Source organism: Mobula birostris, chromosome 3, assembly GCF_030028105.1.
Source record: "Mobula birostris isolate sMobBir1 chromosome 3, sMobBir1.hap1, whole genome shotgun sequence".
NCBI classification, from domain to species: domain Eukaryota; kingdom Metazoa; phylum Chordata; class Chondrichthyes; order Myliobatiformes; family Myliobatidae; genus Mobula; species Mobula birostris.
Window position 1 is genome coordinate 93,263,319 of NC_092372.1, and position 24,482 is coordinate 93,287,800.

The window sequence follows — 24,482 nt, forward strand, 5'->3', positions numbered from 1 at the left end:
CCTTCAACCTTCCATACACTCCTCCAACCTTCCATACACTCCTTCAACCTTCCATACACTCCTCCAACCTTCCGTACACTCCTGCAACCTTCCATACACTCCTCCAACCTTCCATACACTCCTTCAACCTTCCGTACACTCCTCCAACCTTCCATATACTCCTCCAACATTCCATACACTCCTCCAACCTTCCATACACTCCTCCAACATTCCATACACTCCTCCAACCTTCCATACACTCCTTCAACCTTCCGTACACTCCTGCAACCTTCCGTACACTCCTCCAACCTTCCATACACTCTTCCAACCTTCCATACACTCCTCCAACATTCCATACACTCCTCCAACCTTCCGTACACTCCTCCAACCTTCCATACACTCCTACAACCTTCCATACACTCCTCCAACCTTCCATACACTCCTTCAACCTTCCATACACTCCTTCAACCTTCCGTACACTCCTCCAACCTTCCATACACTCTTCCAACCTTCCATACACTCCTCCAACCTTCCGTACACTCCTCCAACCTTTCATACACTCCTACAACCTTCCATACACTCCTCCAACCTTCCGTACACTCCTCCAACCTTCCATACACTCCTTCAACCTTCCGTACACTCCTCCAACCTTCCATACACTCTTCCAACCTTCCATACACTCCTCCAACATTCCATACACTCCTCCAACCTTCCGTACACTCCTCCAACCTTTCATACACTCCTACAACCTTCCATACACTCCTCCAACCTTCCGTACACTCCTTCAACCTTCCATACACTCCTCCGACCTTCCGTACACTCCTTCAACCTTCCGTACACTCCTCCAACCTTCCGTACACTCCTCCAACCTTCCATACACTCCTCCATTTCTGGAATCCAAACCATTGTCACCCCACTGCTGGTGAGCTTGTTTCATCTGCCTGCAATGCTTAGTTAAGTTGCCTCCCTCTCTGTGTCACTCACTTCTTTCGGGAGGCTCCTCAAAACCTAATCAATTGATCAATGTCTTTGTGATTTAACTAAACATATCTTTGCATCAAATTTTATGCCAATCTCATCACGTTTTGCTAATCTGAAGTAGTTACAGTTGTTCAGCTAACCTTCTGTGAAAGAATCATGCTTTCTTATTGGTTTTTGGTCCATGTAAGCTGATATAGCCAGGTGCCTACATTCGAAAGCAGGTGGTGCAAAGAACTGAAGGTGACCAAAGTAAGAAGTGTTTTCAAGTAAATTACTATAATTCACACTCTGAATGTTGTAGCATTTCACTGAAATATAGCAAAGAACTTGGAATCAATGGAATTAAATTTATGAGGGATAATTAAGGCAACTTTGTTCACTTTGTGCATTCTCTAGCATGTCCTTGAGGAAAATCATCTTCCTTGCAAATATTTTGAAAAGAAAATGCTTTGGACAACTTCAATTTCTAGAACAGTCTTCACTTGTAGAAAACACAATTTATTTTGGAATAATTTGGCCGAAAGCTTGCAGGTAAAGGACCTCTTCAAATACCACAAAGCATTTCCTACACTGGCATTACAAATTCCAAGTTAATCTGGTGTGCTCAGGTTGAGAATAGATGTGGTCCTGTACTAAAGCTTCAGGTTGAGAATAGATGTGTTTCTGTGCTAAAGCTTCAGGTTGAGAATAGATGTGGTTCTGTACTAAAGCCGCAGGCTGAGAAGAGGATTAATTCTGTAATAAAGCAGCATATGTATTTAGAAACAGAAATTACACCAGTACTGAAACTTGGAAAGCCAATTGATGGCATCTCATAGCTGATACATCACCACGCTTGTCTTGAAGAGTAATGCTGACCAGTGATTCACTGAGAGTGCCACTGAGTTCATTCACTTTCACCAGTTTTTTTCTTGGGCAGGAGGAAAGGGGGAAATGAATCGTATCCGGTCTACTCCTTGACTCATGCCGTGAGTGGCTGAGGATCTACAGAATGGAAAGTCTAGAAGACAAATAACTTTGCTCCTAATTCAGTTTTACTTGTATCTTTGAACCAGTGGCACACTTATACTTCAATGTGTTGATTTGTTGATGGCTTGATTTACAATGTCATCTGATTATGTTTAGTGCTAATGAAACAGAATGTTAAATGTACTGAGGACTAGGGGGATGATCGGCTAATTCCAAGTAGATCTTAATGATGCACTTTTACAATGGACATGTAGTATGTATGTAACTTTCTGTCTTTTAAACTTTGATACAAGGCCATAACCTACACTTCAAAACACCACAAAGGTTGAAAAGCATCAAGGAGGACATTTTAAACACAAGAGATTCTGAAGGTGCTGGACATACAGAGCAGCACATACAAAATGCTGGAGGAACTCAGCAGGTCAGGCAGCATCTGTGGAAATGAATAAACAGTTGGCGTTTCCGGCCGAGACAGCAGAGGTTACTCGGATATTAAAATTGCTGGCGGAAGGGAAGTTCACAGGATTTGTAGATGTCGCAGTAGCTTTAATAGAGGAGAGAAGTTTGGTACCAGTGTTTCTTTATCATTATGCTTCATTTGGAACCGCTGAAGTGAAGGCATCCAGTTCCTTCAGTATGGAAACCTACAAAGTATGAGCAAGCAGTGTGTTTGTGGGTAAGCCACTCAGAGTGTAGTTAATATGTATATCAAAGCTCAAAGTAAATTTGTTATCGAAATTTGCATCTACTACCTTCAGATTAATTTTATTGCAGGCATTTACAGGAAGAAAGAAATACAACAGAATTCTGCGAAAAACCATACATAAACAAAGACTGACAAACAACCAATGTGTAAAAGAAGACAAACTGTGGAAATAAAAATAATATTGAGAGCATGAGTTGTAAAGAGCCCTTGGAAGTGAGTCATAGAATCTGTTCAGAATGAAGTTATCCATGCCAGCTCAGGAGCCAGACGGATGTAGGGTAATCTTGCTGATATGGGACCTAAGGCTTCTATACCTCCTGCCCAATGGTGGGGCTCTTTGATGATGGGTGTTGATTTTGTGTCTGTGCTCCATATAAATGTACTCAGTGGTGGGGACGGTTTGCCTGTGATGGACTGGCTGTATCCACCACATTTCTGCAGGCTTTTCTGTTCCTGGGTATTGGTGTTTCCATACCAAGCTGTGATCAACCAGTCAGGACCCCCTCCACTGTGCATTTATAGAACTTTGTTCAAGATTTTGTGACACACCAAATCTACCCAAACCTCCAAGGAAGTAGAAGTGCTGTTGTCCCTTCTTTGTAATGGTGCTTATGTTCTGGTCCCAGGACCCATCCCCCGATAGGTTAGCAGCAAGGAATTTAAAGCTAATGATCCTCTCAACCGCCATCTCCTAATGATTTCTGGCTCATAGACCTCTGACTTCTTCCTCCCGTAGTCGATACTCAGCTCTTCGGCTTTGCTGATGCTGAGTGAGAGGTTGTCGCTGAGGCACCACTCAACTAGATTTTCAATCTCCCTCCTTTATGTCAGTTCATTACCATCTTCGTTTCAGCCAATAACAGTGGCATCATCAGCAAACTTAAACTAGGCAATGGAGCCATACTTAGCTTCACAATTATAAGTATAAAGTGAGTAGGGCAGGGAACTAAACACAGAGCCCTGTGATGCACCTGTGCTAATGGAGACGTCGTACTATCTGGTGTTTGCCAGTGAGGAGGTGGAAGATCCAGTTGTACAGGGGGTGACTGAGGCCCAGGTCTTTGATTATAGTGATGAGCTTGAGTTTCAGGGGAATGATAGTGTTGAATGCTAAGCTGACTCAATGAAAAGTTCAGTCTTGGTTGTCCAGGTGCTCCACATCTCCACATGATATTCAGCATGCATAAGACTATTGAGCAGTGAGATGGGTTCCAGACCTCATCGTGGCCTTGCACCATGTAGCACTGCACTGCGCTTTCACTGTAGCTGGAACACTATTCTGCATTCCCTTGTCCCTTCTCCCTCGTACTACCGCGATGCACTGATGTGATGGTAAGGATCTAGGTGGCCAACTTGCGAAGCAAAGTCTTTCACTTTGACAATAATAAACCAATCTGCCATGTTTATTACACAAAATAATTTCCTCACGTCCAAAAGATTCTGCTGTATTTCCACTTTGTTTTTTGGAGCTCTTAATTATCTTATAACAGAAGGAAATGCTGGCAAAGTTACAAGTCAGAAAGACTTAGAAATAAATTTTTTGTTTAGGCTTGAACAGTATTATTTATGATTGTTCTGGTATAAATGGAGGATGGCACAATTGGTTTAAAACCACGCATTTGCGCCCAGATCAAAACTCATTGTAACTAATTGATTTGTCTGGTCTTTGACTATCAGCAAATGAGGTTACATAATTCTCGGTACCTTCCCAGAAGATGAAACCTGAAGCAAAAATTACTCATACTTTGTCCAAATAGTACATCACATTCGTAGAATTTATAAACCGGGCTGCTGTGTAAAATGTAAACATTTACATGAGTTAAATAGGATTCTATTGCCAGGAATGAAGCACAGAGTCAATGTTATGGGTAAGACCCCTCTCCCGCAGGGATGTTACCAATACTGTGTAGACCAGACCACCACATCCAGGCTGCCACCGCAGGGAGACTCGTTTCTGATGGGTATCACAGGTCCCAATGGATATTTCTGAATATAACCTGGAGCATTGCTAAAATTGACATTCCTAATAGCAACTAATTTATTGCTGATTGTGGGGAAATTGGCTGACACATCTACTATATTTAAGTAATACTGGAAACTTATTGAACTGTAATTAAATAACTGCATTGCTTTGGGGCAGCTAGAGTTCAAGAATGGTCATGTATATGTACATGCAAGTTCTTCCATTTCTTTTAATGTGAAGTCAACTAGATATATAACCATGGCAACTCTTGTCTTTGAAATATTGGGCTCTAACAGTGGACGTTATACATGGCAAAATATTCCATCCCACCAACAGTTACATCCTTCACCTTAATGCGTGCAACATTTCAAGAAATGTGACCGGACCTACTATTGTTCCAGCAATGGAATAACATTGCTTCATCTACATGTTTTGACTGAACAGTATAAATGATCAAGATGTGAAGGTAGTATATTTTGTGTTTTATTAATTAACAAAAATATGTAGCATGCCATCTGCTAGTGGGTTTAGCAAGAGTCAAATTAAGAAATAATAATGATCAATGTGTAAAAACAGGCCACAATTTAACATTACACGTGATCATCTTCTGGCTTCTCTAGGGGCTGCTTTTAAAGGGGCTTCCTTTATTGAGGTAAACACTCAGAGAATCAGTGGGTCTGATCAGGTTTAATATCACCGAATGCAACACATAATAATAGAAAAAAAACAGAAAGACTGTGAATTACAGGAGGTATTTGTAATAGTTCAATTAAATAAGTAGTGCAAAAACAGAAATAATAAAAGTAGTGAGGTAGTGATCATGGGTTCAATGTCCATTCAGAAATTGGATGGCAGAGGAGAAGAAACTGTTCCTGAATCATTGAGTGTGTGCCTTCAGGCTACTGTACCTCCTTCCCGATGGTAAAAATGAGAAGAGGGCATGTCCTGGGTAATGGGGGTCATTAACGATGGACGCCACCTTTTTGAGGCATCAATACTCGAAGATTTCCTGGATCCTATGGAGGCTTGTTCCCATGATAGAGCTGATTAAGTTTTCAATGCTCTGCAGCTTAGTTCGATCCTGAGCAGCAGCGCCCCCTAGCCCACCCCTCATACTGGACGGTGATGCAGCCAGTTAGAAAGCTCTCCACGCTACATCTGTAGATGTTAATGAGTGTTTTTGGTGACATACCAAATCTCCTCAAACTCCTGAGAAATATAGCCACTGTTGTGCCTTCGTTGTAGCTGCTGTCAGCCAGTCAGCAAATAAATGTAACTTTAGCCTGCGATGTTTCTCCATCAATATAATGTAATAATTCCACATTAAACTCAACCTAATAGTCTGTATATTTTGAAACATTTTTCTCCAAAGCAATACTTATGACATGTTGCCTTTAATTATATAAGGGCTGGCTACACCACCTGGAACACTCCCAACTGTAAGATGACTTAACACACTTGCTACCAAAATTATTTTTTCCCAAAATGAATGTGTAAAGGTTTAGGACTGATGTAGACCGATATTATTAAATAAAATGAGATAAAGTATTGACTGTGCTCCTGACAGGAGTAAAATAATTGGAACTGATTTGAAATTGATATTTTTAATTTAAAAGTGAAAAGTGAGTTGTCCTCGATGATCAGGTATTTGCTTTTGCCTGTGTAACGTTACATTGGAGTGAAAACTGAGAAAGTGTTAGAAAGTGTTGGGAAGTTCTGGTGAACCTGAAGCCGTAACACTGTTGTGCTTTCCACTGATGCTGCCTGACTTACTGAGTGCTTCCAACCAGTTTTTCAGCATCTTCAGGTTTCTGATTTCAAAGGTCCCAGAAAGGGCTGGTAAACTGCTCCTCAAGTTTAATTCCTGATCAATACAGAGAGCTCAGGGACATACTGTGGGAGATGCAGCCAAGCCTTCCTCAAATGGCAAGTGAGGCAGATTACTATATGTGAGGTCGATGAGGGTCCACATCACCCCAAACGTTTTCTCGATTCTTTCACTAGGTCATTCACCAGCCCACTGCCGGTGTAAGACGCTGGTTATCTAACCATTCACATGAATTTGGAAATGTTTTTACTTTTGAAAGAAATATACAAAAAAAAACAGAATGAAAAACTGTCAGATGCTCTCAGTTCGGTTGTCACCGACTCTGAATTGCTGCCCATTATATTCATTGGCTTCAGGTGACGATCAATTACTATGTTTAGTCGCAACATACAGTTGACAAAATATTCTGACAGAAATTCTTTTTCTTCTTGGGCCCTTAGCTCCCAGTGCAGCGTAGGCCATCAATGGCCTCCCGTCTCCATCATCCTCTGAAGTCGATGGTACAGTTGGAGTTCCTCAATGTTTCATGAACATTGTACCCACTGTACAGGAGATTGGCCTATAGAGCTACACCAGAGCTCTGTTGGCAGGCCCTACCCATTTCCAGCCTCTCGCAATGAGCACGCAGGGTTGGACTTTGAGAGGTTCTTACATAAATTAAGTGGTGCTTACTCCTGTCAGAGATCTTGAACTAAAGTACTCACTAGGGTAAAGGATTTAACAGCTGTTGGAAGGGAATATGCCCGTGTTTTATGCACATTGTTTTATCATGATGGTGTTTTCTTTCTAGCCAGGGACAAATGGTAAAGCAATATTCCCTGTCAATTTTAGTAGCAGCTCTGTACATGCAGATAAAAGAACTGGGTTTGCTTCATTCTGTTCAGCAGCTGTGCCACAACGTCATAAACTCCTCCACACCTCGGCAAACCTCTGTCCTTTTCATTCAACGTACTGTACTGCTGCTTTATACCAAAATTACAAGATCCATGATTCCTGCTCGGCAAGTAGGAAACATAGTTCATTACGTGTTCTAGATAAGGAAGGCCAGAGTCTGCGGACCCAGCTTGCTGTTCCCTTTACTGCTTTAATCCATACAGATGTTTTTGCAAGCCAGCATCCTCCTGGACAAGTGAAAATTAAGACTAATGAGAGACAACCTTCCTGGCACACGTCTTGAGTCGTCACAGCAATTAATATTAGCTGCTTCCATCTCAGGGCCCATTCTTGTTTCACAGTGATCCTCCCTGGAATCTTACTTGCTTACTGCTGGTTATGTCACTGCCGTTTAGGGCAGTAATGAAGGTCCTCCATCTCTGTCCATACCATCACACACAGATGAAGAAGGATTCTTCATTGCTGTTTCTGTAACAATTTTTTTGTGACTAGTTGGGGTTGTTAGCCCTGAGATGAACCCCCGACCCTGGAGGACCAGTGGGCCACTCTTAGCCAGGCCTCTACTCTTTCACCTGTTTGGCAAGGGTGACCCTACCAAGGGCCAAAGCACAAGGCCCTGACTCCAGCCAACGTAGAGGTTGACTCCACCCAGCCTCTATCTCATTGAGGCACACAAGCCTCCAAGATTGTGGTCCTCCTGGATGTCCCTAGGATCTGTACCCCACTAATTCCCCCAGATGCTACCAGCATACTGGGCAGGTTAGCCTCCAGCTCTGGTCACTCACTATCGCAAGGGTGGCACCATGAAGCAGCTGGTAAAGCCACTGCCTCACACTTCTGGTGACACCGATTCAATCTCAGTCACCAGGGCTTTCTGTGTAGAATTTGCAGATCGATGAGTGGCTGTGTTCTGGGTGTTCCACTTTCCTCCCATTTGCTGGAGGTTTATTGGCCACTGTAAATGTGAGTAGGTGGTGGAGGTGATGGGAACGGATTCTAAGAAAAATGAGTGGAGGAGTGGGACTGCTCTATGAGGCTACATTGACTAGATGGGCTGAATGGCCTCATTCAAGGCCAAAATAAAATAAGGAAGTATAGCTAAGAGTTAACTAGAGTGCAGCAGGATGACCACTGGGAGAATACAATTCACTACCACCATAATATTAAAACTAAGTCAACTAGCACTCCACCATCCCCAATGGGAACGGCTTCCTGCCACTTGTCGATTCCACCTAAAACCTACTTTATATGTTTGCATGTATGTTTAGAAACTGTTGAACCATGAACTCCCTTTGCAGGGTCCAGCCTTGTACCAGTGTACCAGTGCAGTGTCTCTATGACTGCAGGAAGCATACAGTATCTCATCACTTCAGCTGAGGAGTGACACCCCTGTTTTCCTCTTGAGGAGTGAATCAACATACAGAAAGGGTTAATAAGAGAGTTGTTAATTTAAGAAGCCTCACTCCTTGCCCAGAAAGGAGCGATGTTCTGCTCATGTTTCATTCCAGCTGAGGGTTACCACCCAGTTTCCTGAAGATGAGATGAGAGAACTCCATTCTGTAGGGATGGAAGTCGTGTGAATTATGAAGTCTTTTGCAAGAGATGTGATGAAATATAGCTTGTACTTTGGCAGGCTTGAATCCTGAGCCAGTCAGCAACCACTTTTTATTTTAAACTTGCACTGGGAATCTCCCTAAAGAAGGTGATTACAAACGCATCCCACCAAATCCATCCACCCAGTCCTGATGAAGGGTCTGGGCCCGAAATGTCGCCTGTTCACCCTTTTCCATAGATGCTGCCCGACCCGCTGAGTTCCTCCAGCATTTTGTGTGTGTGACCTCCCAGCAAGTGCCTGCAACTCTTCACCTCTCCTCCAACTCCTGTGGACTTTGTTCTGGTCAGGACAATTGACTGCAGGCAAGCTGAGAAGTTGAACCCCACAGACTGGAAGATCACTGTCAGTTCTTGATTACCTTTTGAAGTAGAAGTCAATTTGTTGAATAGCTCGGCAACTTTCCATCTGGGCATCTGTGCCAGAGCTGTTTGTAGACAGTGACATCTATTCAAACTAAATCATCCTTTTTCAGCCAATATGATGTGCTGCAGCTAAACGAAACACCACAATTACTGTTTTTTTTTCCCCACTGGAACAAACTAAAAGCATGCATTGGGAAATGTGTGGCAAGAGGATGCAAATTGTGTTAATAAATTAGGATTGCTCAGCCCAAGGGTTAGAATGAAGACAAAACAATGCAAAGTTATAGTTCACACCCAAATATGAGCTGGAAAAGTGTGATCAGTAAGATTACATGCAAGTGACACAACAGGGTAATTGGGACCTGAACAAGAGGATGAATTTTTGAAACCAACTGGTTCAAGCCTGAAACTTGAGGAACTGGAACCATTGTTAAAAGGACAAGTCCATGGCCATGGGAGCTGTAAAGATCTGATACAATTGGACTTGGGCATCAAGTCTGTTCACTGCATGTGTTGAAATGTGATCTTTGCATTATTCCCAGATTTGTAAATGTTATGTCTTCATTCTGTATGTGCACAGAGAGGCATTCATGTCAAATCAGCAAACGGCAAAAAGCTGACTGATGCCTTCAAAATAAAAGATTTTTTACTATTTCTTGGCACAGTTCAAGCATCATGGGTGGGCCATATGAAACCTTCAAATGAGAGTGTTCAGACTGGTCTCCATGAAGCAAAGCCTTCACTCTAGGTCCTCTCTAACAGGCTAAAATGGACTGATAAGAAATTTGGGCTCCAGCCTAATGCCGTAGAGATGAGATGTGAAACCTAATGCAGCAGCTTCAGATTTAGAGAGGGATTTGGAAACATCCATAGGAAATATAGGTTTGATACTTCATTTGATATACTGTATTTACTATTCCTACTCTGCTTCTGGCTATTAACCCAGAATTTATTAATACGTAGATAAAAGCAGCTGATTAGACTTTAATGGAACTTCACTGGGTCCAATAAATCAGGCTTCAGGTGAATCATGATATTTATGTTGTGAATATTTATCTCCTGGAACACACTGAACAATAACCTTAAGCAACAGTGCCCATGCAAGCACAAATCAAGGCTTGTTTGTTAATGTGCTTAACCCCATAACAAACTAGAGGCAAGTGTGGAATTGCTCAAATTAACAGTATGCTTATTGAGCTCCATAAAATAAGATCATGGAATGGATGGAGGGTAAGGTGAGAATGCCAGCCAAGGAAGGAAATTTGCAACATTAGACTTTCCAGACCTGGCTGGCAAAGATTGTGTTGACTATCAGGTGGGTGATAGTGCAAGGTGCTCGTGGGCTATAACTCCATTTAAAGCAACAAGCCTCGCACTAGTGCTGGTGACAAGACCTAGTGAGTGGCAGCATGGAGCCCTCGTTATTTGCAGCCTGGAGAAGCTTTCTTGTTCCCTTCAGTCTCACAGAATTTATTCCAAATCTAGGGAGACCACAACTGACTGATGTTGAAATCTGGGAGCAGCTAACAAAATGTTTGTTATTGTGAACCCATCGCTCTAGTGTGCCAACGAAAGTAGAAAGTACTGGAAGCACTCAGCAACTTGGGCAGTATCTGTGGGAATCAGAATCAGGTTTAATATCAGCAGCATATGTCGTGGAACTTGTTGCCTTTGCAGCAGCAGTACATTGCAATACTTAATTAAGGAGAGAAAGATGTCAATTACAGTATATATAGATATATATACTAAATAGTTAAATTGAATAAATAGTGCAAAAATGGAAATTAAAAAAGTAGATGTCGTGTTCACGGGTTCAATGTCCATTCAGAAGTCAGGTGGCAGAGGGGAAGAGCTGTTCCGGAGTTGCTGAGTGTGTGCCTTTGGGCTTCTGTACCTCCTTCCCAACGGCGACAGTGAGAACATGGCATGCCCTCGGTGATGGGGGCCTTTAATGATGGAGGCTGCCTTTTTGAGGCATTGTTCCCTGAAGATATCCTGGATACTACAGAGGCTAGTGCCCATGATGGAGCTGACTAAGTTAACAACTTTCTGTAGCTTCTTTCAATCCTGTGCAGTAGCACCTCCCCCACCCCATCCCCCATACCAGACAGTGACGACGCAGCCAGTTAGAATGCTCTCCACATTACATCTGTATAAATTTACAAGTGTTATTGGTGACACACCGGATCTCCTCAGACTCCTAATAAAATGAGCTATTGTCGTGCCTTCTTTGTAGCTGCAGCGATACGTTGGGCCCAGGTTAGGTCCTCAGAGATATCAACACCCAGGAACTTGAAATTGCTCACCCCCTCCACTTCAGATCCCTCAATGAGGACAATGTGTTCCCTCATCTTACCCATTCTGAAGTCCACAATCAGTTATTAAGAAGAACAGAGTTAATATTTCAGGTCAAAGAGTTTTTTTGTCAGAACTGGACTTACTATTGCGTTGCAGAGAGGCGTGAGGGATTCTTGGGGGAATAAAAGGGCATTTCTCTGAAAGGGTGATATCAGGGTTACTTTGGTGCAATGCTTTTGAGGAAAACACCTAGTTGATAGGTTAATAATGATAAAAATATACAAAATAACACATAAAAACTGTATAATGCCAGGGCAGAGAAAGTACCAAGGAGCTTAGGCCATGTTTGACAAAGGGTTTCGGCCCAAAATGTTGACTGTACTTTTTTCCATTGATGCTGCCTGGCCTGCTGAGTTCCTCCAGCATTTTGTGTGTGTTGCTCAGACTTACAGCAACTGCAGATTTTCTCTTGTTAGTGGTGAAGGAAAACTGAATTAGTATTACAAATGGAAAATATGTCACAGAATTGCTTTCTTCTGATACAAGCTGAAATCATTGAATTCATCATTGAGTTCAGAAGGCTGTACGAATAATAACCTGCTGTTCCTAATGGTTACATTGGTGAAGTACAGGGCAGAGTGTGAAGGGATGAGAATTAAAATGGGACAACTTGAAACTCTAAGGAATGTGCATAGTGCACAGTCCAAACAGTTGTTTCTCAATACCTGCAGCCTGAGTTGCTCACATGGTACAAAGGAGGTGGAGAATCTGTGCGGAATTCATTGCCATGGGTAGCTGTGGAGGCCAAGTCATTGGGTATATTAAGGTAGAGGCTGATAGATTCTTAACTGGTCAGGGAGTGAAGGGATGCGGGGAGAAGGCAGGAGATTGGGGCTGAGAGGGAAATGGATCAATGGGCCAGATGGCCTAATTCTGCTCCTGTATCTTCTGGTCGATTGTCGGTCTTGTTGATGACTAATGACCTCTGTCCCGAGGTGTCAGTGTCCTGAGGATGCCGGCTCACCTCCTGACCATGAACAAAATGCAGTGGAGTGCTTCCCAAAGCACCACTGATGGGACCTGCCAATTTTACCAGGCAGAGAAGCCTCTTCCAATCACTTTAAGATTGGTACATGGTAAATAGTGGCATCAGGTGGGGATCGGCTGACAGAAATTTGCTGTCTATGCAATGACAAACGAGAAGACAGGAGGAATTTCAGTTTTCGGTTGCTCTAAAGCCAGATGGGAGAGAGAGCAGTGAGAAGGATCCAGAAAGCGGGGAGTGGGGAGCTGTCCTTCTGAAGTAAATGTGGGAAAATGTGCTTCTTGTAAACGTTGTTGGGAAGAGAACCTTCTGGAAATTCAATCAGAAAGTGCTGTTTGCTTTAGTACCCAATGACTGAATGTATAAAAGCAAACCTCCCTCCCCAGCTCTTCACTATTGATGGAGTTCACTTTGCTAGAATACGGTCCGTACTGTGAGTTCCTGCGATGCAAATCCACACCACCAGCGCACGCACTCCAGAAATGCAAGTTGAGAACTCACACAACTTCTGTGAAAGTGAATTTTACTCGGTGTCTCAGACTTTTGGGTCATGATTCGTGAGTTCTGTTAGGGAGAATTTCTATTGCTTGAGCAGCCATTGTGTGGGGTTGCTAATCATTCCCAGGATGAAGCCCAATGAGGACCTTTTGCAGATCGTTTCATATCATTGCTTCAATGAAGCACCTCCTGGGTGAGTAATGTTTCTCATCGATGTGAGCTGTATTGGACGTGCATCACGTGTTGTTGCTCCTTTGATTGGACCACATTGGTGCTCAAAGTAACCATGACCGGTGACTCTCCGAATATTGGCTTTAACGGCTCTAATTCAAAGATCTCATGACAGCTAGTCCCACAACTGCATTCTACCCCAATTCCCCCTCACCTGACATCGGTAGCACCCGTCACTCAATAGTTGGCATTCCTCACCCCATCAGGTTACCTAATGGAGATGCCATCCTTTCTCATCCCCATTTACCACAAAACCCCTGATTTTCTGAAGGTCGATTCTCCTGTACCTTCTCCAGCTCATTCTCTAATGCCCAATCCTCCCTCAATCTTTACCCCATTCCTTCCAGCCTTTACACCCTGCCCACCAGCCTCAGACAGCACACTTTTCTTCCACCACGTGAAGAAAGCAGGTAACACCGAATAAGTTGAGTCTAACACCCTGAATTTTATGCAGTACATAATTAAAAATTGAGAACAGCAGAAACTGGTGTACAGAGTCTGCTGCTTTATAAGGTACAGAACGTAAATGGGCAGTTCAGCAGTAGTCAAACGGTACATTATTTTTAAATTCAAAGGAGCTAGAGTACAGAGGTAAGGAAGGCTTATTGACGATGTACCAAGGTTTGGTGAAACCATTTTTGGGATTTTAGACCATAAGACCGTAAGACAAAGGAGCAGAAGTCGGCCATTTGGCCCATCGAGTCTGCTCCGCCATTTTATCATGAGCTGATCCATTCTCCCATTTAGTCCCACTCCCCACCTTCTCACCATAACCTTTGATGCCCTGGCTACTCAGATACCTATCAATCTCTGCCTTAAATACACCCAGTGACTTGGCCTCCACTGCTGCCTGTGGCAACAAATTCCATAGATTCACCACCCTCTGACTAAAAAAATTTCTTCGCAAAAATTTTGTGTCCAGTTATGGTCTTCTTACTCAGAGTAAACTTGCATTCACTGGATTCATTCTACAGAAGAGGGATTATTCATCAAGAAGAAATTGAGCTAAAATTAAGTTTGAAAAAATGAGGGTTGACCTCCCCATCATACAAGAATCTCAGGACAAATGTTGAGAGACTGGCAAAGGCATTGAGAAGTAGGAAGGCCAAGGGCCAGGATCGTGGGACAGCCACTGTGGACGAAGAGAAAGCTCCTCTGTGCAGAAAGTTGTAAATCTGCGGAACTTTCTGTGAGGAAGAGGGGTGGATTCTTGGTTGTTCACTGCGTTCAAAGAAGGAACTTCTGGGAATCAGAGTTTTAGGAAATCTAAGTGTATCAAATAGTAAGAATGCTGAGATAGCCAGCAGCTGAGACAGAGGATCAGCATAATCTAAGTGAAGAGCAGTGTAAGTGTTTAGAGGAGTCTACTGTTTTTAATGTTTTACGTCACACACCATTCTGACTTGGAAGCACATGCTAATTCCTTCACTGTCACCCCGTAAAAGCCCCAGAACGCCCCACTTTTACCACACAAGTAACTCACCTTCTCATAAGCATTTCGGATTGTGCAATAAATGATGAACTTGCTAACCATGTCCTTGTTCTGTTAATGCCATTTTAAGTTTCATTTGCCACATGTGCATTTTAGAAGCTCAGATGCTTGAGGCGCGCTCAGTAGCCAAACACCATTAAGGCCTGCCTCGGATAACAGCAGAAAGTGATGTAAGCAAAGTTGACATGCCATCACCTTCTTATTCCTTCGTCGCACACTTCTAAGCCCTCAGCACTCAAGGTGGAGAAGTATCCTCTTTCAGAAACTCTACTAACTTGGCAAGGAATTAGTAAAACTCAAGTAATAAATGGCCATCTGGCTTTGAGTTTAGTACTTGATTAGAGATATGCACAGTCACATTAAAACTGATTTATGGCACTTTTGTTAACCATTAATTTTTCCAAAGGAGCCCTGTTAATCGTTTTTGGAATCAAATACTTTATTTCCCTGAATTTACCTCCAAAACAATGAATGCTGCCACTTTTTATGATCAATATTAATCAGGAATGAAATCCATTTGATTGCCAACATCTGCACGGGTATCCAACCTCTGCTGTGCTCTGCAAAAGCATCTACATTTCAACATTTGCTGAAAATGATTCTGGGAGTCTAGTAGGAATTTTCAACAATTTATGTTTTTTAAATGTTCATCTGATCTTTGCTAAGGGAGCCAAGAGAGCTATTGCCTTTAACACCAAAAAAATTTGTGGAGCACTGATGAATGGTATAGAATATGTAATGCAGATGGATTTCTACAACACAGAAATGATGTGAATCTCACCTGCAATATATAAAAGCACATTCTTTGCATGGGGAAATGTTTAGCTGTCAATTTTATCAAGCAAATTGTGCGATTAACAAAGGCAGTAACATTTTTTTTAAAAGCTAGCAGACATGTAGCACCTGCACCCTAAATTACCTCATTGGAATTGTAGCTTTGCAGAATTCAATCACGTGATGGCATTTAAACCTGAACGTGTGACGCTCACCCAGTTTGCAGCATTTAATGATCACAGGATATGTGAGTAAGTGCCAGAGAAAATTATAATATTCAGACATATTCTTACACATTTCAAGATACAACTTTATCTTTCCACGCTTTAAGGACCGTTTAAGCCCACCTTAGTTTGCAGGCAAGGAAATACATGGCTAGTTATAGTTTATAGTGCACTGGAGAAGTTGGAACGCGGGAAAAGCACCCCAGCTGAACACCAGGGGTGTGAAGTTCTCTGAGAAGTTATGAGTGAATGTCAGCATTATTTATGTCACCTTCTGCCTCTCGATCCAAGTGTTGGGAATTATTCACAACCCAGGTCATCAGGAACAAACTTCCAATGTACAGGTCTTTTAGATTTGGAAATCATTTTGGAAATGGGTGAGAAATTAAATGCACAATGTGAAGTTGAGTTCTCCTTTGTTATGCCAGGCAGTCCAATTTACAATCACCCTTAACTGTCTAAAATACACAACTTGAATGTTAAAGTCCATTGCAGATACTTTGATGTCCTGCCTTTGTGTTGTATGTTTTAAAAGATGATATTCTACCCAGGGTCATAGAGTAATCGGTGGCCATTTCCAATGTTCTGTTACAAAAATAGTTTGTTTGCCTGGAAAACCAGAACAATTGTTTTATTTATTTAACGTTCTTTTACTGAAATGTTTTAAAGGAAGGATTTCTTCGTTTTCGACTTGCTTTGATTTATCCCATTTACAGTGAATGATGTCACCGTTTGCTAGTGATCTGCACAGAGAGCAAATGCAACCATGGCTCAGTTGCATTTTTCTCTCAGATTGCTGTTGAAAAATTCCTTCACACTGCCTTATAACTTTAACACAGCACTGCACCATGCCACAAAGGTATGAAGAAATAAAGCAGTCAGCTTTACTTCTGTTTTTATTTGATAAAACTTATGATTCATACCATGTTCTGCAAATATGCTGTTATCACTCTTTACACAGAAATTTACAGCAATGAAGGCAGATTTCTGTCCTGTTATGTCCATGTCAGCTAAAAAGGCTGAATTGGACTAAATCCGCTTCCTGTTTCTCAGTCCAAAGCTTGAAGGTTTGCTTCATCTTTCTACTCTGTACAAAATGCATGGGTTTAAGTGATTCACCGAGCACAATGTTCAAGTGTCAACCAGTGTGTGTGCTGAACTGATTGAAAAAATGGGTTTGCTTTCCATCTTCACAGATTTGCTTTAATGTGGATCCTGTTAACATCCCCCATTTACTTTTACTGGAGTGACACCTGCTGAATATCCAGTTAAAGTTTATTGCCCTTATAATGTGGCCCTTCACATGAATTTGTTTAACGGAGAAAGGACTTTGAAGTTGGTGAGGTAAAGCAGGTTGATACAATACTCCAGGGATCAACAAAAGAACATACATGTGCAAAATAGACTGGATCACCAGATCTCAACTACATTGCTTTGCAGACCGTGCCCAAAGAGAGTTGCAGATTTGTAGGAAGCTGCCCTCTCCTGCATCTCCTCCATTTCCCAGGCATCCTCCCAGCTGCCTTAACAGGGATAGGGTTGCTCTTGTCCTTGCCTACCCACCGCATGACCCTCACATCCAACACATTATTCCCTGCAAATTCCACCATCTTATGTAGTGAGGCAGTGTTCATGGGTTAAATCAGATGGCATAGGTGAAGAAGCTGTTCTCGTTCCTCCGACATCTTCAAGAGCGCAGTTGGCTGCAGCATGCATGTAGTGCATGAAGCAGTAACTACTCTTCAAAACTACGGCACGGGCCAAAAAGCTAGTTCCAACAACTGCAGGCCATTGGAAATACTAGTCTTTAACTGGAACCCAGCTGGCAGCCGATCCGTTGATGTTCATCGCTCCACTTCATTTGGACCACCATGCGGTCACCAAAAGCTTGCTCTTCCTTTTCTTCCTCTTATTTCTTCTTGATATTTCCTTCCAGTTTGCCCTTTCCTTTCCTGACAAGATTATTTCTAATCAGAGAATATGGATAAATAAAATAAGGAAATCATCTTATTCATTCAGAAGACAATCAGAACAAAATAAGGGGGTTAATTCCTTCTGTTTGAGTGTGCAGGTACAGCAAGCAATGGGGAAATCATAGAGTATATTGGCCTGTTTTGCAGGGGAACTAGGTACAAATATCGTATTGTAATTCATACGGAGTTACAGAATATTGTCCATGGGTGTATGTTCCCTATCTCAGGAAGAGATAATTGTGAGTGGGGAAGTGTAATAAAAGTTAATCAAATTGATAACTGGAATAGCAGGTCCTCTGAAGAGTGATTCTGCAAACTTTGCCTCTAGTCTCATAAGTCTGAAAGAGTAAGTGGGGAATTCACATTAAAATGTATAAAATTTGGCCTAAAGGACTAGCACATCTTTGGGGTTCCGAGGCTTTGCATTCCTGGGGATGAGCCGATTCTATGCCAGAGCTGCTGACTGAAACATTGGGAGAGAAAACGGAATATCGGAAACAGCAGATCACCTGTCAGAGGGGTCTGTACTCAGATCACTCCCTCTCTCTCTCTCTCTCATTGGTGGGGAAGAGTTGTTTGTTGCTGATTCTTAGCAGAGAACTTGGGGGAAATAAAACTTGGGGGAACTTGGGGGAAATAAATAGAGGCTTGTTAGTCTCCCTTCTCGCTGTGCGACACCTCTCTGCCCCTTTATTGGGGAGAGGGAGAGCCTGTGGTATGTCGAACTGTCGGGTGAACGATTAGTTTTTGTTGTACTGCAGATCATGGTCTCTCTTCGGGGCGTTGCTATTGTTTGCTTGGTGGGTGGAACGTGCTGATGCTTTTTTGCTGAAGTAAGTGGGGAAGAGAGAGGGTTAATGCTTTTCTGCTGCTTATGCGTGGGAGGGGGAGTAGGGAGGCTTTGGGGTTCTAACGTTTTTACTATCACTCGCTCTTTGGGGCGCTCTTCTGTTTCGAGGCTGTCTGCAGAGAGTAAGAATTTCAGATTGCAAATTGTATACATTCCCTGATATCAAATGGAACTATCGAACCATATGAAACTTGGCAGGTTAGATGTGATGATGGTGTTTCCCTTTGCTAGGATATTTAGAACCAAGGGTCACATCCTCAGAGTAAGGGATCAATCATTGAGGCAGAGATCTTATATTTACAGAGACATAAGAGGAAGCATTTTGGCCCATTATGTCCATGACAGTTCCTAGGAGAACAATCCTACCAGTCTCATTCCCACTTTCCTTATTTCCCTCTATTCCTGCAGGTTATTCTCTCTCACACATGTCCATCAGTCCCCCTTTAATTCTTCTTGTCCCCAACCTATCAAAGAATCATTTACCATTGTCAATTCCCAGCATGTCACATGAATGTGGGAGGAAAGCAGAGCACCTGGTTCTCCCAGCTACTTGTCGATCTGTGAGGCAGCAACTGTAACTGTGCAGCCCAGAGTTTTAGATAAACCACTACACAAGACGTCTCTGAGCTCCTTACATACCTGCAGGTTACCCATCCTCCATCTTAACAGCTCTCTTTGACCGCTAACTTCAAAACGATAATGCTTGTACTCTACATACTGAGACAGTGAGAAGAATGTATTGCTGTTATTCCAGTTTCTTTACATTGGTAGCAAATTCTTAAATTCTTCAAAGTAGTTAAGAGCAGATTGTCATTGTTAGGAAAGCACTTAGGAATGCTTCTTTCAAGCTTTATTCTCAGCTGGACATTTGGCATTTTTAACCTGAATTATGTGTGGGAGCACAGATTTTAAGTTTCCTAGTCTGTAATTACCCAATTACTCTGTCTCTTTTGTCAATGTTCTATCAGTACTATCATTGTCCATTCCCCATACTGGCCCATACTAACTTTTACAATTGTGTTCAGGATGTCCTTTTTTTAAACTTTTCTTTCCCTCCTAAGTATACCATTCTCATTGTTTTCATGTCTGGTTTGCCATCGAGAATCTGTTTAAATTTAGATATTCCCATAAGATAGTTGGAGACAGGTTCCGCGGTACATTGGAACACATGCATTACAACATTAATTTTCCTTTTATTTCACACTATTCCATTTGTTTCCTGAATAATCACCTAATTTTAACGGTCATTTCACTAAGAATTGGTTCAGTTTCTCTTCCACCTCATGTTATTTTTTTCCCCTTTGAACATTATCAGTATCTGTTTTACTTTTTCCCATTAGTTGACCTTATAGATTGTTTTTCTGGCACTCCCTTCTTAGTTTCAATACTTTGTCATTTCCCCATTTCAGCCCCACTGTCCCCAAACACTAGCACAACAACTCATGCATATTCAGACTTCCTGTGGAGCATAATATTCAGCTGCTTGGAGTTGCTTTCAACACCCAAGTAACAGAATATCAAACTCCCCCTTTACTTTAATGCTCCTTGTACATTAGTTTCCTTAATCCTCCTGTTGGCCATCTTCAAATTTTTATTGAGTTTCTCTGTTTTTATTCACTGGATGTATTCCTGAAGATAAAACTTTGCATCTCCAGTCTTTGAAACCTTGGCTCATGCCTGTACCTTTAAAAGTCCTATATTACTCTCACTACATAATTAATATCCTATTTCGATTACCCCTATGAGCTTGTTCCTAGTCCCTTCAGTACATACCCTCAGTCTGCAACAATCAAGCTACAGGTTGACAGCCCACTATTAATTGTAGGCCTTGCCTCTCCAGCCCATCATAAACACAAAATACTCTGCAGATGCTGGGGTCAAAGCAACACTCACAACACGCTAGAGGAACTCAGCAGGTCAGGCAGCATCCGTGGAAAAGATCGGTCGACATTTTGGGCCGGAACCCTTCGTTAGTCCTGACAAAGGGTTCCGGCCCGAAACATCGACCCATCTTTTCCACGGATGCTGCCCGACCTGCTGAGTTCCTCCAGCGTGTTGTGAGTGTTGCTCTCCAGCCCATGTTACTACACCTACAGTCCTGTTTTTCAAGTTTGTATTTAATTATCATTATATTGCTGCAATTTCTGGTTTAACAGGATCATCCAATTGGATTGTAAGTGATACATAACAGGCAGCATACATGGGTAGTACAGGTTGTAGAACTGCTCCTTTGTGGCTCCAGTGACACAGGTTCAACCCTGACCTCCGTACTTTTAGTGCGGAGTTTGTGCGCTCTCTCTGTGATCTGTCTGGATTTCCTCCCACATCCCAGGGAAACGCAGGGGATGGGCTAATTGCTCTCTGTGAAGGTGAGTCGTAGAATCTGACAGGATTTAGGGAGAATGAGATAGTATAGATTAAAATAAAATAGACTAATACAATACAGAGGATTCTGGATAATTACGCCATCGATTAAATGGGGCAGCTGCTTATTTGACAGGACTCTTAAACGCATCGAGAAAATAGCCAGGATTTCCTTCGTTGATTTGGGACGGTATGCTGCTTAATTAGGAGAGGAGACTGTTGCCAAACAGTTTCTAAGTGGCATCAGATGCGTGCAGTTGTGTAACAGTTAGACACTACGCTGTGCTTAGAGCAAATAGTTTTTATACAGCATCAGTTGTGTGTGCTTGTGTTCAAATTATCAGAGATTTGTGTCACTGATAGTTGGCGACAAATAAGCAGTAAGACAATTCAGAACTGTTTGGATCACTGTAGTTTCAAGCATTCAGAAATGCCAGAAATGACCAGGGGTGAAAATGAAACAATTTCACCACTTCAACAAGTCAGAAGTATGAAGAATGTGAAGGAATGGCAGTCATCTTCAATGTTACAAAGAGAATGAAGATTTGGAGGATGCCATCATTGAAAGCATTGTATGAAATCAGTCCTGTATCTGTACTAGGTGTGTGTGCTGATTTTGTTCATTTATAGTTAACGAAAAGAATGCAGCAGTGTACACTGAATTCCAACATCGGTAACTATTTGGAATTAATACACGGTATTATGCTACTGTAGTAGTATTGGTAATGTTCTAATTGGTTCTGTGTTTTATTTAAATACATAATTTGTTACTCAGTTAAATGGTAATTTGTCTTTTTTATGCCATTTTAACTATTTCCAAGAAACTTCAGCTAATTGGGGCAGTCAATTAATTGGGTCGAACTTTACTGTTTCCGGAATCTACTGTATTGATATGGGTGGGTACTCTGTGGTTAGCATTAGCTCTGAAGGCTGAGATCCCTTGCTATGTTACTCTCTGACATCATCTACATTATCAACTCTCCACTTTTGTGTGGTGCCTTGCCTCCGTGAAAACACTTTTAATTTATACTTCACCTTATTTTCCTGTGGAATACAACTCTTTCAAAATTAAAGAGTTGTCTGCATTTGAGTTTGTTGCATGCCCACTGTAATACTGCAATTATATGGGTTCAAATGGGTACATATAAAACAGCATTAGACCTAATGTCCAGGAATAACTTAGTTTCAACTTGACTTCCATAAGGTAATTATTGCAGGTTTCCATGGATTATATTACATGGAATTTTGACAAATATCACTCCTCATTCCACCTTACTCACCATCATAAATTCCTTCCCTTCCAATGTAATATCATTATTTTCAAATTCCAGTTTTGCTCTGGATCAGGATTGCCCAACTTTTTTTATGCCATGGGCCAATGCCATTAAGCAGGAGGTCCACATTGGGAACCCCTGCTCTAGGTAGAGTGAAGTAGATACAACAGGTAAGTTTGAGGAATTGTGGCTATCTGGGAATATATTTTGTTTGTCCATGAAGCAAGATCTCAGGGGAAAGTTCAGCTATGCTTAGTGATTCCCAAGTTTTGGGAGGGATGACAAGCCATTAAACTGCTTCTTGTGTTCTTTGTGGATCGTTTCTATAAAAGGGTTTCTTTGTCAAGTGGGGATTATTGGAGAGCACAGTCTAACTCAGTCTGTGTTTTGTTGAAGGTCCTCCAGGAAAGCGAGGTAGAAGAGGCAGAAATGGAGAACCTGGTAAGTACTATATTGACATCAAAACTTTACCTTTAACAGCACCAGTATTCTGTCAGTTAAGCACAAGGACAGGCATGGCAACCTGGTTCACATTAGTGCTATTATTCAAAGCCGGGTTTATACTTTATTGATCATAAATACTGGGTTGATTCCACCACAATGTGATAGTTCCACCTGACTGAGTGTATTGAAATTGTGTTCTTGCATCTTCGGCAGGGAACTGTTAATGCAGTGAGTAATACCGCTGCAATCCTTGGCATTAAACTTGACTTACAGTATAAATTTAATATGCTACTCATCTGAGTTAGTCTAAGCTAATAAAAGGAAATGATATTTCACAAAATTCACATGTGAATTTTGGAAAATATTTGAAGTAAAATGCTTCAGAAATGGGTTTATTCAAAATACAGATATGTGCTGTAAAGCAAAGATTAAAGAGAATGACATGAGTGAAGAGAAAAGCAGCATTAGTGACAGTGCATCTATTAAGAAAACTGCCACAGTGACCACAGTGCCAGTGGAGCAAATAGCACTCTTTAATTGTGCAGTCTTTACTACATTCTGCCATCTAGAGTCTAATCAAGTGCAAAGTCACCATACACCTATGATGCATTGAAACAGTGTAGGGAGTGAAGGGTCGAGGACTCTGAATGGGATTGGGACAGCCAAATAAAGTAGTGAGAAACTGGAGACCCAAGGACACGCATTTGGCTGCAACAAGTTCAAAGTCATTTTTATTATCAAAGTACAAGTATGTCACCGTATACATTTTCCTGTGGGCATTCTCAGCAAATCTACAGAGTAGAAACTATATCAGCATCAACGAAAGATCAACCAGAGTGCAGAAGACAACAAACTGTGCAAATGCAAATATAAATTAATAGCAATAAATAACAAGAACATGAGATAAAGAGTCATTAAAATGGAATCATTGGTTGTGGGAACATTTTACTGATGGGGCAAGGGAGTGTAGTTATCCCCTTTCATCCAAGAGCCTGATGGTTAAGGTGGTGCGAGTCCTGAGGCTCTTGTACCTGCTACCTGATGGCAGCAGTGAGAAGAGAGCATGGCCTGGGTATGGGGATCTCTGATGATGGATGCTGCTTTTCTGCAACAGCGTTTCATGTACAGATGCGCTCAATGGTTGGGAGGGCTTTACCAATGATGTACTGCATCGAATCCACTGCCTTTCCATCCAAAGACCTTGGTGTTTCCATACCAATACCAAGTGTTCCTTCATGCAATGAACTAGCCCATATTTGGTTTTGCCAATATGGAAGACACATTTTCATGTTGCCAACTGGACTAAGTTCAGAGAAATACATGGAGATTGAGACTTCACGGTTTTTGGAACCCCAAGCAGTGGGAAAGAAGGATGTAAAGTGACAGGGGTTGCATTTCCCTGTGGCTGCACAGGAAGATGCAGTGGGAAGGGGAGTACTGTTGATGGAGTTGCAAGAATGAGCCACAGCACCTCACAACGAAACTTTACGGTTCCTGAATTACTTAGTTGTCCAATTTTAAAAATTGCTCTAATAGCTGCATTTGGATATCAAGGTTGATGATGTGACAGTTTTAGCATCCAATTGTTCTTGCTAATCGCTACGCTTCTTTCAAAATAAGTGAAAAAGAATTTAGATGATGATAATCTTTACCATAGAAATTTGCTGATGTTAAAATGTACAATGTACGTTAACAATAATTGACTACAATGGATCTGA

The 24,482-nt window shown here is 41.9% G+C and overlaps 1 protein-coding gene across 1 annotated transcript in view; it reads left to right on the forward strand.

Annotated features, from left to right (window-relative positions):
- Positions 1 to 22,988, forward strand: part of LOC140195684 (collagen alpha-1(XXV) chain-like) — a 518,311-nt gene extending 495,323 nt beyond the window's left edge. The window contains exons 3-4 of the mRNA XM_072254398.1: positions 22,717 to 22,761; positions 22,978 to 22,988. Coding sequence (XP_072110499.1) covers positions 22,717 to 22,761; positions 22,978 to 22,988 — 56 coding nt within the window. The remainder of the gene's footprint in view (positions 1 to 22,716; positions 22,762 to 22,977) is intronic.
- The last annotated feature ends 1,494 nt before the right edge of the window (positions 22,989 to 24,482 follow it).